This window comes from Pararge aegeria, chromosome 26 (assembly GCF_905163445.1).
Source record: "Pararge aegeria chromosome 26, ilParAegt1.1, whole genome shotgun sequence".
Lineage (NCBI taxonomy): Eukaryota > Metazoa > Arthropoda > Insecta > Lepidoptera > Nymphalidae > Pararge > Pararge aegeria.
This window is the reverse complement of record NC_053205.1, coordinates 2,062,314-2,081,257: the sequence shown is the minus strand read 5'-3', so window position 1 is coordinate 2,081,257 and position 18,944 is coordinate 2,062,314. Positions and strand designations below refer to the sequence as shown.

The following is an 18,944-nucleotide window of genomic DNA, read 5'->3' as shown; positions in this document are numbered from 1 at the left end:
CACTGAAAAAAATTCATGTACATCAGACAGACATTTTTCTAGTTGTGGGAATCGAACCCACCGACTTGGACGCAGAAAGCAGGGGCGCTGCCCACTGCACCAACCGGCTGTCAAAAATGCATTACGCATAACATCTATATTGTAACATGTTCAAGCAAAATTTAATAAATTAATTGTACTGTCGACGATCTAACACAATACTTATGCGTAGCTACATAGTTTTGAAGTAATAACAAATTTTTATTTTACACTATGGTGATTGGACACAAAAAAAATGTGCAACGAAATTGGTAAACCGCAGCGTAAACCGGTTGTTCTAATCCCAAGTAATTACCATATTATGATGGTGGTGCGATGCGTGATGCATGTGTGGGGGCTCCGCAGACGTGCCCGCCCCAGCGCCCGGGCTGACTCGCATGTCTGGAAAGAAAACGTAAAAAAGTAATTAATCTAAAAGAAATTGCATACAATTTTACAGTAATACTACCAGTCTCCGAAAATGTAAAAAGATTTTGAAGTTATACTTCTTTTGGCGCGTTAGGGAAAAATGAGATGAGAGTAAATTTTTACGACCGTCACAAAAAACCGACACCTTGAAGTTAGCTATAAGGTTTGACAGTGTACACTTTCAATTGTCAAAGTCTGCGGGCTCATTCCGGTGATTTAATTGTACAAAATGAGACTCATTATCGGACAACCGACATTAAGATAAGTCTTCCAAAATGAATTATGTTTATTATGACCATTTAATTAATTATATACAAATATTTTTTTTGTGATATTTAAATAAACTACATTTAACTAATTGATAATGCGTTATAATAAAACTTTCAATGTATTAAATACCTTTTTCTACAAACGTAGAATAAGGCGAAAGATGAAATTTTTAAAAAAGATTTATCCCGTTACGCCACAGGAGTATAACTTCTAACGCGTCTACATAAGTACACGCGTTTTTTTATTAAACGTTAGCTTATAGAAAAGTCCTATTATAAGTAGTAAGGACTACGTCGACGATAAAAATGCTTGGGTGTAAATTATTGTTCTAAACAGGTCGCTTATTTAATAGTTTTAAAGGACAAAATGAGATGGTGATAGTAAAAAAAAACAACCGGCTAAGTTTGTTGCGGACATCTTAGACCAGGGCGCGTTTGGAACCCCGGTAGCTTTAGTTTTAACTTGACGAATTCAGTTATCGCCAAGCTTTTTTTTCGTTCAAGTAATCCTTAACATTAAAATAGGATTTCTCTGTAAGCTTACGTTTTATTATATAAACCTACTCGCAGTGGCGTGCATAGAGGGTATGCACAGGGTATGCAGATGATAAAAATTTAAGAAATTCTCCAGTACGAGGTTTAAAAAACCCAAGGATAGGACTTGTTAGTGTTATAAAAAGCCTACCCTTAAGTATTTATAGCTCTTTTTGGAGATTTTCTTCAATTTATATAAACTGCATACCCTGTGCATTACCCTCTATGCACGCCACTGCCTACTCGTCATAAACCATTAATTTAGAGTACGTCGACATACATGCTTTTCCACTTTCTTAAGGACACTCGTTAAAATGAGATTTGACGGAGCGAATTCGAGTGTTTCAATCTTTGAATGTTCTCACCACTAAGCCGCTACGGCTGTTTAATTAGGGCTACACTACACAGACGCAACACCGGGTACTCGACTACTTGCACGCCATCCGCTGTCGAGTGCACTCGCCAGCACCGTGCGCCGCGAGACAAGCGTGATCCACATCAAGCGACGCATCTAATTAGCGCTACACTCTGTATAATATACAGGCGGTAGTCCTTGAAACGACGTCTGCTTTTAGTAATATGTATTTAAGTTTATATATCTTAATATATATAAATCTCCTGTCACGATGTTTGTCCGCGATGGACTCCTAAACTACTGAACCGATTTTAAATTAAATTGGCACACCGTGAGCAGTCTGGTCCAACTTAAGAGATAGGATAGCTTAGATCTTTAAGTAAAGTCACAATTTTATTTTATTTCAAATTATTTGTCTATAATTAATTGACAGTCACATGTTATATGTATATACAACTATACTCATTTAAGGCTTAGCGATACTGAATACTTTAAAAACAAAATCAAACGCAGACGAAGTCGCGGGCAACAGCTAGTTGATTTATATAAATATATATGTTTTAACTGATTTTGACGGCCGATTGGCCCAGTGGGCAGCGACCCTGCTTTCTGAGTCCAAGGCCGTGGGTTCGATTGCCACAACTGGAAAATGTTTCTGTGATGAACATGAGTGTTTTTCAGTGTCTGGGTGTTTATATGTATATTATAAGTATTTATGTATATTATTCATAAAAATATTCATCAGTTATCTTAGTACCCATAACACAAGCTACGCTTACTTTGGGACTAGATGGCGGTGTGTGTATTGTCGTAGTATATTTATTTATTTTTTTATTAAAAAAAAAAAACTATATTTATATGTAGTATTAGTATGTATTGTATATGTAATGTATATAATTAGCACAATTTGGGTATTGCACTATTCCGTTTTCTGTATATGTTTCTTCAACCAAAGGTTGTCTGGAGGAGATCACTTCAAGCGATAAGGCCGCCTTTGTGCATATGTTTACTATGATTTATGTTTTTTTGTTAAACTGGCTTTCTAATTGTATGTGCAATAAAAACTTTTCTCCTTCTTCTTCTTTGATTTTATTTTTTTATTTGGCATTAAATTTAAGTGTAGATCTAAAAAAAAAATTAAAGTATTCAGTATCGCTAAGCATTAAATGAGGGGTTTGCTGCTGTCCGCTGAGGAGTTCTGTCCTCTATCTCCAACCACAGTTTGGGCGAAATTAAACACATATTAGAACCTCTATAGTACAAAAATAATTATTTAAATCGGTTATAATTTGTCGGAGTTATGGTGTTAAATCGTCAAACACTTTCATCCCCTCTCCCAAAGGAACCGAGCTTAATGTCGGGATAAAAAGTATCCTATATTACTTCTAACACTTCCAAGAATGTGTGTACAAAGTTTTATGAGGATCGGTTAAGTAGTTTTTGCGTGAAAGCGCAACAAACAAACTTACATTGACATTTATAATATTAGTAGGCATAGGGATTTTGTTTATTTATTTATCTAAGAAATTCTTGGGCATTTAAAAGCCCCACAAGCGGAGAGAGGATGTGTTTTTTTTTTCTTTTTTTAAGTAAGCATTTTTAAGAATTAAAAAAAAATAATAAAAATCAATAAATGGTAGATAATAATAACAATAATAATTTATTCTGGTTAAAAAGTATAGTGTAAAGTTAGTATAGTAAAGTGGTGATACCTACCTGTTCTCCGACGTTCGGAGGGCCCGGCGGTCCGTCGCTCCGCGCGGCGCGAACCTCCCGCGCCCCCGCCTGCACACACACAAACATACACTCAGTGGCGTGCACTTCATACATGCCTAAAAGCACTGCTTACCCTAAAATTGATATGAAACCTAAAATTTTTGCCATTTCATGCAATTTTCCTGCCTTATGCATACCCCGATAAGAACCTCAGTGCACGGCACTCCATACACTGTCATATACACTACCATTTTGTACTAGCCGCCTCGTTGGTCTAGCGGCGAGCGATGAGCATGCTCGACTGCAGGTGTCGCGAGGACCTGGATTCAATCCCCGTTTCGAGCCAATGGCTTCGTTACTATGAAAATTAAGCCTTATTTGCTATACTCCGCGCATTTTGCTATAACAGCAGGAGAATCTGTATGGTGTTATTCTATACACCTTTATCTTCAATCCTTATACTCCACACCGCAGTGGGTGGGAGCTCTGCTTCAACTCGGGGTGCCGAGTTCGAATCCCAGCACGCACCTCTATCTTTTCCAAGTTATGTGCGTTTAAAGTAACTATAAATATCACTTGCTTCGACGGTGAAGGAAAACATCGTGAGGAAACCTGCATGCCTGAGAGTTCTACATTATGTTCTCTAAAGGTGTGTGGAGTCCACCAATCCGCACTGGGCCAGCGTGGTGGACTACGGCCTTCATCTCATTCTCATTGTGGGAGGAGTGTGAGCCGTGCCTTGTAGTGAGCCGTTAATGGGTCGATATGATGATGATGTGTTCAGATTGAAAACGCACACAAACTTGGGTATTCCCAAAGTGGATGTGCGTTTTCAACGTGCGTTTGGAAATCATCGAAAATGCAGACAAAAATTGCAAATTGTCGAACGTCGCAAACTGATATCGGATCCGATCATGTAACTTCGCTATTAAAAGTGGAACCCCTACAAAGCCTTTGACAAGTTTTCATTTCATAACGCATTAGCGTGAGTGGCGCTACAGAAGCGTCGGCGGAGTAATAAGCAATCGCATTCAGTCTTAGCATGCGAAATCCATTTCATCATTCAAATTCAAATTCAAAATTCATTTATTTCAAGTAGGCCTAATATAAGCACTTTTGAAACGTCAAGTATGTCTGTTTGTAGTGACTCTACCACCGAGAAGAAGCCGGCAAGAAACTCAGCAGTTGCTCTTTTCCTACATCATTTTGTATATATTTTAACATTCATTTTCCTATCTTTTGAGAGATGAAAGCGGAGCCGGATGCTTCCAAGCAACCTTGTCATTTTCTTAATGTCATTCGACACACTTCCCTAATCTAGCAGGATTACGAAGTCGTCAGTTCAATTCGCCGGAAATGGCCTAGTGGGTAAGATTTTGGCTTGCCTTTCGTGGAGACCCGAGTTTGGTTCCCGGCACGCATCACTTACTTTCGGAGTTTAACCCATTACCGGCCTACTAGAGGGCACCAGTGGCGTGCACTAGGTTTCTTACCGGGGTATGCATACAGCAGGTAAATTGCATAAATGACAGAAATCATCCTCCTATACGAGTTATATATAATATCAATTTTAGGGTATGCTGTGCTTTTGAGCATGTATGAAGTGACAATGCGAAGGGGTATATAAAACGTAAGCTTACAGAAATATCCTATTATAACATTAAGGATTATTTAAACGATAAAAAAGCTTGGGTGCGAATTGCTCTAGCTTCATAGCTTAATTTAAATTTACTGGAAGATGGTGATAACAAAAAAAATAAATTTACCCGGCTAAGTTTGTTGTGGGCTCTTCTTAGACCAGGGCGCGTTTGGAACCCTCGTAGCTTTAGATTTTAGTTGGCGAACGAAGTTATCACCATCCCGTTACAATTATATAAACAATTATTATTATGTATGAACGCTTCATAAGTGCCTGTGATAGGCCTACATGAATAAAGAAATTTTGAATTTGAATTTGGGTCAAGGCCGTAGTCCACCACGCTGGCCCAGTGCGGATTCACACGCCTTTGAGAATATTACGGAGAACTCACAGACATGCAGGTTTCCTCAGGATGTTTTCCTTCACCGTTAAACAAAGTGATAAAGTTGACGAATTTATTTATCGCCATCAACTCACTCCTATGTCATATTTTACATGTAATGTACGCATCAAAACCTATGTTCCCATTTGAATAAAGGAATATTTGACTTTGACTTTGATATATTAATTGCTATCCTTCTAACGCACATAACTAGTGATAGAAATGAAATAATATAAATATTAAGTGTGATTATATATGTACCTGCAAATTCATTTTTAAATTATTCCCTATCGCTTAGAAGTTGCGACGGGTATAGAATAACACGTACGGCGACGACGGGCCGCGAATAACATAGTTTGGAAATAAAACTGGACCTGGTAGGTAGCGCTCCAATTAGTTTCTAGTTTTTTTTAAAGATATTAAACAATTTGGTCCAGACGAAGTAGCGCGGGCCAGCAGTGGAGTCTTGTTTTTTTTTTTCGGAATGTTTGATCACCCAGCAGTGGCGTGCATAGAGGGTATATGTTATGCACAGGGTATGCAGATGATATAAAATGAAGGAAATCTCCGGTACGAGTTATAATTACTTACGGGTAGACTTTTTATAACTCTTACAATCCTTAGGGTTTTTATAACTTGTACAGGAGATTTTCTTAATTTTATACCATCTGCATACCCTGTGCATACCCTCTATAAACGCCACTGCGTGTCAGTAAGTACTCAATATTATGCTTTTTGATTTACCTAAATATTCGGACGTCGATTTAAACGAGAAAATATTCGTGAAACACAAAATGATAACATCTACGCATATATGTATATATATACTAGCTGTTGCCCGCGACTTCGTCTGCGTTTGATTTTGTTTTTTCGTGTGGCATTAAATTCAGTTGCAGTTCCAAAAAAAAATTTGCCACAGTTTGGGCAAAATGAAACACATATTCTTTATAGTACAAAAATAATTATTTAGAACGGTTATAATTTGTCGGTGTTATGGTGTAAAATTGACAAACACTTTCATCCCCGCACCCAAAGGAACCGAGTTTAATGTCGGGATAAAAAGTATCCTTTATTACTTCTAACACTTCCAAGAATATGTGTACAAAGTTTCATGAGGATCGGTTAAGTACTTTTTGCGTGAAAGCGTAACAAACAAACTTAAATTGACATTTATAATATTAGTAGGGAGTAGGGATATATGTGTTTAGTCCCTACCATATTTTTTTCAAATAAAGAATTTGAATTTGAATTTGACCGCTAACCGGTTAATAAAGTTGATAAACAATTCCACAGCTACAATTTGGCATAGCCCCAACCGCCTATGATTTTGACGCATCCATAGGTATTGGATAGAAGCAGGCGTTATTGCGGACAATTATTCATCGTTCTCCTACCTCCTATCTCCTGAGGATACTCCGGTTTCGGAGCGAAACGTACGTAGAGGGTACATCGCCGAAGATCTGTTTGGTGTGGAGTATAAGGATTGGTGAAATTATAAATCACACCATACATATTCTCCAGCTTTTCGCGGAGTACAGCAAATAAGGTTTAATTTTAATAATATAGTTCTGTGATAGCACCAAGACAAGATTGCAATTTTAATAATAATAATAATAATAAGTTTATTTCAATTAACGGTTACACAGTAAATTAAAAACAGTACAAAATAAGGCGAACATAAGGTAATGTGTATCATGAAACCCAAATTCGATAATACTGCTATAGTGCAAGACTGAGTCGCAGTTATTATCGCCCGTCTCTGGAGCGAGAACCATACACTTAAATTAAATCTAGTGAGATAAATAAAAATAGATACCTAAAAACCTTTTGAATTAAATTCAATTGAAAGCATTGATAAACACTAATTTTAATAGACAATTATTCACTGTGAAGTCGGAATAGGATGCTCCGGTTTCGGAGATATATACTCCTGCTTTTCGCGGAGTATAGCAAATTGAGTTCAAGTTCTTAGGAGTTTTCGGCTCGTCATTTACGGGATTTAGTAGATTAAATGAAGTCCTAGTAGTACTGACTTCCGCGGTGTGTATTTCTATTGTCTATAGCACAGACAGCGATACCTTGGCACGAGAATGGATGTATCGTTGCACTAGCTGTTATAGCCCGCGTTTATTACGGTTTTATTTTACAAATTCCGCAAAAGCTGTTAGTTTTACCGGCATGAAACGTAGCCATTGTTGATCTTCGTGTTTTCAACTGATTCTTTGTCCAAAACCAAGTTGTTTGGCTGCTCGGTTACAAACTGACAAACACACTTTCGCATTTATAAATATTAGTAAGATTAAAACATAGGTACTTACAGTCAAAAAATTAGGCTCTACAATCTTAAAAAGATAATTCTGTACACAAAATGATTTCAGATCATCTGAAATACATCATGCTGTACCCGAAGTATTTCAGATCCTCTGAAATAGATCATGCTGTATACGAAATTATTTCAGATCCTCTGAAATTAATTGTGCTGTACCCAAAATTATTAAAGATCCTCTGAAATAGATCATGCTGTACCCGAAATTATTTCAGATCCTCTGAAATTAATTGTGCTGTACCCAAAATTATTAAAGATCCTCTGAAATAGATCATGCTGTACCCGAAATTATTTCAGATCCTCTGAAATTTATTGTGCTGTACCCAAAATTATTAAAGATCCTCTGAAATAGATCATGCTGTACCCGAAATTATTTCAGATCCTCTGAAATTAATTGTGCTGTACCCAAAATTATTAAAGATCCTCTGAAATAGATCATGCTGTACCCGAAATTATTTCAGATCCTCTGAAATAGATCATGCTGTATCCGAAATTATTTCAGATCCTCTGAAATTAATTGTGCTGTACCCAAAATTATTAAAGATCCTCTGAATTAGATCATGCTGTACCCGAAATTATTTCAGATCCTCTGAAATAGATCAATAAACTAAATGGAGAAGACAACTAACGACGTTATCCTTCACCATTAAAGCGAGTGATATTTAATTGCTTAAATTAAAAACGAACATAACTCTGAAATTTTAGAGCTGTGTACCAGGGATAAAACTTCTTAAAGGGAAAACGAAGCTTCAACTTTTAACAGTTATAAAATTGTTGGTACTGACCTACACTCATCCGCCTCTGCTCGTGGTGGTGGGGATGCCGTTTCGCGGGCGCCGGTGGGGGGGAGTTGGCCACGCATGCCTCCTTGGGACTGCCGCCGCTGCTGCCATCGCTGGAACAATTGAAATAACATTGAGTATTGGATTAGAAATGCGGTTTCCATAGTAACTCCTGCTGCTAATTGTATAAAGCTCATCAAAACGTTGTATATAAAATGCAGTTAATAACACCCAGCTGGGTAATAGCGGTAGCCGCATATTTCAGCGCACCGCATTGTACTGCTGAAAACTGACCAGCAGTGTCACTGTAGAACCTGTAGAGGTGTCTTTGCAGGCTGCTCTTATTATTGATGCAGCACGATTACGTGTAGTAAACATCCAGCCAACCATTATTAAACATAGTTTATCGAAACGCTGTATATAAAATGCAGTTAATAACACCCAGCTGGGTAATAGCGGTAGCCGCATATTTCAGCGCACCGCATTGTACTGCTGAAAACTGACCAGCAGTGTCACTGTAGAACCTGTAGAGGTGTCTTTGCAGGCTGCTCTTATTATTGATGCAGCACGATTACGTGTAGTAAACATCCAGCCAACCATTATTAAACATAGTTTATCGAAACGCTGTATATAATATGCAGTTAATAACACCCAGCTAAGTAATAGCGGTAGCCGCATATTTCAGCGCACCTAATTGTGCCGCTGAAAACTGACCGCCTGTGTCACTTTAGAACCAACCTGAAGAGGTGTCTTTGCAGGCTGCTCTTATAATTGATGCAGCACGATTACGTGTAGTAAACATCCAGCCAACCATTATTAAACATAGTTTATCAAAACGTTGTATATAAAATGCAGTTAATAACACCCAGCTGATTATAACGATTGCCGCGTAATTCAGCGCACCATATTGTACTGCTGAAAACTGACCGCCAGTGTCAGTGTAGCACCTATAGAGGTGTTTTTACAGGCTGCTCTCATCATTGATGCAGCACGATTACGTGTAATAAACATCCAGCCAACTATAATTAAACAAACGTTGTATTGAAAATGCAGTAAATAACACCCAGCTGGTGATAACGATAGCCGCATAATGCAGCGGCAATTGTATTGCGAATTGCACTGCAGATGTACGAGTTGGGCGTCGCATGCCAACATGGCCTAATCTGCGCTGCACTCAGCATATTGTCGTATTGAAGACGCAGTAAATAACACCCACACTAAATGATATTAATGAAGGCTGTCTAAAAATATGCTGAGGGCGCTGGTGCTGCCATTGAACGTGTTTATCTTATCGACTCCACGGGTGATTCTCGTTGAAGCATAACGATATCGTGGCCTACAGCTAATTATATTGAAAACGCAGTAAATAGCACCCAGGTGGTAACAATGACGGCACAATAATATGCTTGATTTTATTGGCCTACGACTCCGTTTACAACAGTAATCTTTGTTCAAGCACTGCGTCATGGCCTACAGCACATTATATGTACTTAAAATGCAGTTAATAACACCCAGCTGGTGAAACCGATAGCCGCATAATGCAGCGACCATGGTATTGTGAATTGCACTGCAGAGGTTCGAATTGGGTGCCGCATGCCAACTGCAGGCGAAGACCCACCCTCTTGACAAAATGCCAGCACAGGACGCGCCGCTTATAAGCGAAAATAAGCTGAGATATTGTCATCTTGGTACCGTTGTATTTTGTTACACTGATACCGTTGTAGCCATTATCACGTGTTTTCTTTACACAGACAGATATGTCGAAGATAGAAACTCTTTAGCTTGCTCAAGAGCCAATTCATCATTGTCGTATGAATAGTCTACCAAATCATCAGTAAGCGTTGCTGAAACACTGCTGTGTTATGGCCTATTCAGCACTGCGCGCAGCACATTTTATTGAAAAGCAGTTAATAACACCCAGATGGTGTAGGGATCTTTTTATTTATTTGTGAACAAAAAGGCTTTTTGTGACTTCACCAGTGTCTTCTGTTGAAACACTACAATATAGTGCCCTACAGCACATAATACTGAGAATGCAGTTAATAACACCCAGCTGGTGAAACCGATAGCCGCATAATGCAGCGACCATGGTATTGTGAATTGCACTGCAGAGGTTCGAATTGGGTGCCGCATGCCAACTGCAGGCGAAGACCCACCCTCTTGACAAAATGCCAGCACAGGACGCGCCGCTTATAAGCGAAAATAAGCTGAGATATTGTCATCTTGGTACCGTTGTATTTTGTTACACTGATACCGTTGTAGCCATTATCACGTGTTTTCTTTACACAGACAGATATGTCGAAGATAGAAACTCTTTAGCTTGCTCAAGAGCCAATTCATCATTGTCGTATGAATAGTCTACCAAATCATCAGTAAGCGTTGCTGAAACACTGCTGTGTTATGGCCTATTCAGCACTGCGCGCAGCACATTTTATTGAAAAGCAGTTAATAACACCCAGATGGTGTAGGGATCTTTTTATTTATTTGTGAACAAAAAGGCTTTTTGAGACTTCACCAGTGTCTTCTGTTGAAACACTACAATATAGTGCCCTACAGCACATAATACTGAGAATGCAGTTAATAACACCTAGATGGTGATAACGATAGCCGCGTAATGCAGCGGCCATTGTATTGCAAATTGCACTGCAGATGTACGAGTTTGGCGCCGCCTGCCAACTGCCGACGAACACCCAGCCCCTTGACATAATGCCAGCACGCGCCGCGTCATTTGGAATGAAAAAATAGCTACGATATCAACTTGGTAGCGCTGCTTTCATTGCTGGAATGTTGTAAAAATTGATAACAGTGTTATCAAAGTCGCAGCCTCCCCATGGACGGTTCCCTAGTTGGCAGGCATATATGTCGAAGGTAGTCTTTGACTTGCTCAAGAGCGTGTCCATCATTGTCACATCAAATTTCACCTTCATCATAAGTATACATTCCTGAAACACTCATGTGTCCCGGCCTATTCAGCACTGCACTCGGCACATTATTGTATTGATAATGCAGTTAATAACACCCAGCCGGTGATAACGATATCCGCATAATGCAGCGGCCATTGTATTGCGAGTTGCACTGCAGATGTTCGAGGTGGATCGTCTGCCAGGGAACACCCAGCCCCTTGACAAAATGCCAGCACACGCCGCAACTTTCGTTAGAAGGAATTAGCTGAGATATCACCTGGGTAATGTTTATGAATTATGGGTAGACAAAAACTTCGACCGACGACCTACGTGGCGCAGTGGAGGTCTTATGAATGGGAGGGGTCATGTGGGTTTTTTTTTTTTTTTATCTGGTCTGATCTGGAGGGAGGCTCCACTATCATCATCATCATGATATGATATTACCGGCCCACAGGGAACGGGTCTCCTCCCACAACGAGAAGGGGTTAAGGCTGTAGTCCACCACGCTGGCCCAGTGCGGATTATGAAAATTAGGCTTAGTTTGCTATCATCGTCATCATCTAATCAACCGAATGACGTCCACTGCTGGACATAGGTCTTTTGTAGGGCGTTCCAAACTCCACGATTCTGGGCAACTTGTATCCACCTGGTTGGGGGTCGACCAACGCTGCGTTAACCGGTGCCACGCCAACACCTTGGAACCTCAACGTCCATCGGTTCTCCGAGCTATGTGCCCCGCCAACACCTTGGAACCCCAACGTCCATCGGTTCTCCGAGCTATGTGCCCCGCCAACACCTTGGAACCCCAACGTCCATCGATTCTCCGAGCTATGTGCCCCGCCAACACCTTGGAACCCCAACGTCCATCGGTTCTCCGAGCTATGTGCCCCGCCAACACCTTGGAACCCCAACGTCCATCGGTTCTCCGAGCTATGTGCCCCGCCAACACCTTGGAACCCCAACGTCCATCGGTTCTCCGAGCTATGTGCCCCGCCCAGCTTTCCGACTCGTTGAGCTATGACGGTAACTACAGTTCTTCAACGGATCTCCTCATTTCTGAATTGATCACGTAGAGATACTCCTAACATAGCAAAATTTAGTTATTTTACTATACTCCGCGAAAAGCTGGAGAATCTGTATGGTGTAATTTATAATTGCTTCAATCCTTATACACACGTTTCGCTCCGAAACCGGAGCATCCTCAGGAGATGTTGCCGTCATAATTAATTATTGTTAAGAACTTAACATAATGACGGCCGAATGGCGCAGTGGGCAGCGAACCTGCTTTCTGAGTCCTTGGCCGTGGGTTCGATTCCCACAGCTGGAAAATGTTTGTGTGATGAACATTATTGTTTTTCAGTGTCTGGGTGTTTATCTGTATATTATGAGTATTTATGTGTATTATATTCATAAAAATATTCAACAGCTATCTTAGTACCCATAACACAAGCTACGCTTTCATTAAGCTATGCTTTCTTTGGGGCTAGATGACGATGCGTGTATTGTCGTAGTATATTTATTATTTATTTATAATATATCATGGAATTCCGCAAAGTAACGCCTACTTCTATCCAATACCTGAGCGGATTGGTGGACTCCACACACCTTAGAGTACATTATGTAGAACTCTCAGGCACGCAGGTTTCCTCACGATGTTTTCCTTCGCCGTTGAAGCAAGTGATATTATAGCTTTGTGGGATTTGAACTCAGCCCCCCGAAAGTTAAGTCGAAGTCCTACCCACGGCTATCCGCTTCCGGAAGGCTTCGGCCGTGGCTAATTGATCGTAATCATACTATAAACGTTATGCGTGACAATCCCTCGCTTCGGATTGCAACTAGCTTCGCGCTTGTGGCAGTAGCGAAAAACTATGCATGTACTATTACTAACTTTAATAGCAAACGTACGTTTACCTCGATAAACTGAATATATCTGCGTAACCTTTTCCGAGTGTACAGGCGTGATTTGATGTTTTGTAATTGCGTAAACGACGCATATTTATGCGATATAAGATCAGGTATATGTACAATTTAAAAGAGACCGTTTCGGACAACAAGAGAATTATGCAAATCCGTTTATAAATAACGGAGTTACATAAAAATACGCCAATTCATTGCTGTTATTGCGTTGTCGAAGGACAAACAAACTTTTCAAGCAAGTTAGCCTTTAGAAAATGTTACTTCTTACAATCTAAAGTAGAAACAGAAAGTTGTTTTAATTATACACTTTCATTAGTAAACAGTACTGAACTCTTAAGAGTTCATGATAGCCTGGTACCTAAGACAGTGGTGTTTTTTTTTATTACTTTACAAGTTAGTTTATCCCTTAGCGGTACATCTTTGTCGGTAGGGTGGTAAATAGTCACGGCGGAAGCCCACCATACCAGAAAATTCAGAAATTATTGATTCCTAAATTTGTAATACCAGGCTTCGAACCCGGGACGCCCGGAGTCCTCGCTACCTTAATGCCAATCCACGCACGCTGAGTTGTTGCGTTGTCATAGGACAAACAAACTTTTCAAGCAGCCTTTAAAAAATTTAACTTCTTGCAATTTAATGTTTAATACAATTTCATCGAGTTATCTTGTTATTAGTAAAAAGTACTGAACATATAAATGTCTTGTATGGAAGGTTTCTCATGTATGGGACAACTCTTATGAGTTCATGATAGCCTGGTAGCTCAGACAGTGGAATCTTTTAAATTCCGTTACAAGTTAGCCCTTGCTGTAATCTCACCTGATGATAAGTGATGATGCAGACAAAGGTGGTAGCGGGCTAACCTGTTAGGGAGTATGGTAGTCATACCCCTAATCGGTTTCTATGCGACATCTAAATCGCTTAATGGCACGTCTTTGTCGGTAGAGTGGTAACTAGCCACGGCCAAAGCCTCCCACCAGACCGGACAAGTGAAAATTCAGAAATTATAAATTCTCTAATTTCCCCTGCGGGGAATTGAACCAAGAACCTTCCACCTTAATTCACAGCGCTCGCCGTTGCGCTCGAGTGGTCGTCAAAAAGGTAACTATAAAGAAATTATATATTCCCTCTGCAGAGGAACCCAGACCCTTCTAATTGTAAGACCACAGCGCTCGCCACTGCGCCGTGAAGGTCATCGAAGACGCACTTATCATTAAGCACGCCGATCGACTCAGCTCGAAGGCCTGCGTGACGCAACATGCGTGACGTCACGCGGCCGCCTTCGCTCCTTTGTCTACTCGCCGGCTCTTTTCTTTGTTAACAACTTGTAAGCAGACACCTACTGTTGTTCTTCTCCAAAAGTTCTCTCCATTCTTTTCTTATATTATAAAGGTGAATGTAAGTTTGTTTGTTACGCTTTCACGCAAAAACAACTTAACATATCAACATACATGATACAACCGATTTAAATAATTATTTTTGTACTATAGAGGTTATAATATGTGTTTCATTATGCCAAAACTTTGTGCAGATCTGATGAATGTAGTTGGAGATAGAGGACAGAACTCCTCAGCGGACAGCAGCGAGCTTAAACCGTCGTTTAAGGCTTAGCGATACTGAATACTAGATTGCCAATTGAATGCCACGTACAAAAAAAAACAAACGAAGACAAAGTCGCGGGCAACGGCTAGTATCACATGTTTTTTCCATTCGAATTTTATCCATTTATATTTTATTCTATTAATTTTTAGAGTAATAATTGACGGACCACGGTGAGCGCAACACTTCGCAGGGCATGCAAGTTACACGTACTGCAACGTGCCGCCCTGTGTACCCGTAATCACACCGGCAACCGCGCCCTTCACACCGGAACACGGCATTGTTTGACACACACACATAAATAAATTCCCATACGAACGTTTTTTTGGAAAAATTTACATTAACAACTAGGACGGATGTAGGTACTCGTACCTACTTCAAACATTTCGCTAGACGGTAACTTTGTAATTTTTTATTCCTATATAAAATTACAAAGTTACTATGTAACAAGTTGAGATTGCAGTCAAGGGCTAACCTGTAGTGTAACAAAAAAACTTTAGTACTGTACGTTCTTCTACTAGTCACGCCCTTTCATTTGATAGACATATTAAGGGACCGCACCACAAAATAGCGAATTTACAATTTTTTTAAATTAGCCGCCATTTTTTTTATATTTTTAAATTTACTATTAACTAGATTCTAGTGTATAGTATTCTACTATCAAAGCCTTCTAATTTGATAGGGCTGTGAAGAAAAGTGTAATCCGCAATTTTGTGGCGGCGGCCATCTTGGAACGATTTCCGATCATAAGCTAAGAACACCGACACCTTTCAAACCAAAAAAAAGACACAAAATCAAAATCGACTCATCCGTTCGGGAAATACGATGCCATAGACAAACACAGAAACGTCATACTTAAAACACACCGACGCTTTTGAGTTGGGGGCCAAAAAAGGACCAGTAAAAGAAAATTGTGTGCGTGTAACCTTTACGCGCGATTGAAGTAAAACTTTTATTATTGATGAAAGAGTAAAATGTTCCTGGGATCCGCCATTTCATTTAATAATCACTATTTCATTTTATATTCTATTTAAAATTCATTAATATCACTATCACATTTTTTAAATATTTTGATGTGTTAAATAAAATGTTAGATGCAGCACATGTCAATATAACCTTGTCATTGAATATTATAGAATATCGCAATCGTTATAAAATTTATTCATAATTTATTTATTACAAACTAACTGTTGCCCGCGACTTCGTCTGCGTTTTTATTTTGCTTTTTGATGTGGCATTAAATTTAGTTGTAGATCTAAAATAGGTTAAAATTCAGTATCGCTAAGCCTTGAATGAGGGGTTTGCTGCTGTCCGCTGAGGAGTTCTGTCCTCTATCTCCAACCACAGTTTGGGCGAAATTAAACACATATATACCTCTATAGTACAAAAATAATTATTTCCTCTATAGTACAAAAATAATTATTTAAATCGGTTATAATTTGTCGGGAGTTATGGTGTAAAATCGTCAAACACTCTCTCAAAGAAACCGAGCTTAACATCGCGATAAAAAGTATCCTATATCTAATCACTTTCAAGAATATGTGTACAAAGTTTCATGAGGATCGGTTAAGTAGTTTTTGCGTGAAAGCGTAAAAAACAAACTTACATTCACATTTATAATATTAGTAGGGATGTAATAAATAAACAAGTTTATTTAGAGATTTCCAAATAAAACTGCAATTTAATATTTTTTTTAAACTGTTGAATTTTTATTCACTTAGCTAATAACAAATGATCCGTTTTGAAAATATTGGAAATAAATAATCCTTATTGATTGTGACATTTGCCACTAGCTGGCGTATAAGTCCTTTTCCGTCCTTCATTCTATATCATCTACATACCCTGTGCATACCCTTCATGCACGCCACTGCTTACGACCAATCCGAATTATTATTTTTAAAAAGCGGAAACTACACAGACATCTGACGTAAGCGTTACTTCCGTCAGAAAAAATCTGAGTTACTCCCGCCTGAGTTAGTCGTGCCTAAAGAAGTTTGACTTCTAAAAAAACAACATAAAATCAAAATCGATTCATCCGTTCTGGATATACGATGCCACGGACAGACACACACAGACACGTCATACTTAAAACACCCCGTCGCTTTTGCGTGGGGATAAAAAAAAGCAGCAGTCGAAAAAAATACATTCTAAATAATATTTGCCTACAAAACCCTGAAAACGTTTTGTAGGTTCATTGAGACGGTTTCTCTTTTGGATTCAGTCAGTGCTTTCACCGCGCGCTTACGTCACCGGGTCACATAACTGGTCCGAGGTTCGATTCTCGGCGCCGGTGAATGTCACGCTATAGACTTTTTCTTTTTTTAATAAATAAATATACCACGACAATACAAACATCGCCATCTAGGCCCAAAGTAAGCGAAGATGAGTTATGGGTACTAAGATTCTCGTAAGCTGTTGGATACTTTTTTTTTTTTTATAAATAAATATACCACGACAATACAAACATCGCGATCTAGGCCCAAAGTAAGCGAAGATGCGTTATGGGTACTAAGATAGTTGTTGGATACTTTTATGAATTTAATGCACATAAATACTTATAATATATTAGATAAAAACCCAGACACTAAAAAACTTCCATGATCATCACACAAACATTTTCCAGTTGTGGGAATCGAACCCGCGGCCTTGGACTCAGAAAGCAGGGTCACTGCCCACTGCGCCGACCGGCTTTCAATCTTTATCTTTATATATATATTACTTGTGTGCGTGTGTATGTCATTGAACTCCTCTTAAACGGCTGGACCGATTTGAATGAATTTTTTGGTAAGCGTTTGGTACCCTGGATGGTTTAGATTCACAAAACAGGTCGAAAGATGGTCCGCTAGTATATATATTTTTTTTATCTTCTTTCGCGGTCGGGTAAATAATAAACGGGGGTAAATATCCCCTATTCCCTGTTGCCATGCTCCGGCAAGTGGAGAAGTAAATTTTATCCCCTGTCAGTGGATATAAACAGAAGATAACATTTTCTGTCACCTGCCTATATGCTAGCTTGTCTAAGACGGGTAAACAGGTCATGCTAATAAAACACAGATAATACATTCATGTTCATCGCACAAACATTTTCCAGATGTGGGAATCGAACCGCGGCCTTGGACTCAGAAAGCAGGGTCGCTGCGCACTGCGCCAATCGGCCGTCAAAGCGTTTACAATATTAGTTAGGATGGCGGATTGGTATGACTCATATAAATGTGACGTTTTAAAATAATACTGATTCAAGCGATGCTAGTAAGACCCCGGTTTATCTCTGTTCGTGATAGTATTTTGCTAGAACGATGGTGGTGTTGTGTGACAAGGGATCGCACGCGCTATTCTCGACCTTGCACCGTCCGCGGAAGGTCGAAAACCGCACGCGAGGTCACGCCCGCATTACTTTCCGCACTGCCGCCTTCGGGTCAGAGCAGTACCCGACGGTAGTAGAGAAAGTAAAATGATACTTATCACTCTACATTAAAGCTCAATTTTGTTGAAACTTTAGCAGCAAGCGTTCTCAGCGGGCACTTTTGCGAAATAAAAATTTGTATTACAGAATTTTCGACTCTAAAAGAGATACGATAAGATTCATTTTCTAACGACGATACTATTGTCTCTCGATCCTCGAAAACGAGCACAAGAATTCGAGATCGTGCTCATCCATTTATGTATATCTATGCGAATAATAAAACTAAAGTTTGTTTGTATGAATGCGCTAATCTCGGAAACTACCAAATATAATGATAAAAAAAATATATATACATAATATATTATATCCGACTGGATAAAACTGAAGTTTGTTTGTATGAAAGCGCTAATCTAAGCGCTAGCTGAAAACTACCAGATATAATACCAGATAGAATGATAAAAAAAAAAAATATATAATAGCCTACTGGATATGATATATATATTTTTTTTATTTGATAGCCCTATTTGATATGTATAACTTTGTATGATTGCATCCCTAAATGCGATATTTAATTGGTATGAAAATCCGTAATTTTTAAAGTCATGTAGACGTTGGGGTCCCAAGGTGCTGGAACGGCGACCCCGCACCGGTAAACGCACCGTAAGACGGTCCCCA

General features: G+C 39.3%; 1 protein-coding gene across 1 annotated transcript in view; it reads right to left on the bottom strand.

Annotated features, from left to right (window-relative positions):
- Positions 1-18,944, bottom strand: part of LOC120635088 — a 105,325-nt gene that overhangs the window by 31,188 nt on the left and 55,193 nt on the right. Inside the window, 3 exon segments of the mRNA XM_039906001.1 lie at positions 335-420; positions 3,322-3,390; positions 8,454-8,563. Coding sequence (XP_039761935.1) covers positions 335-420; positions 3,322-3,390; positions 8,454-8,563 — 265 coding nt within the window.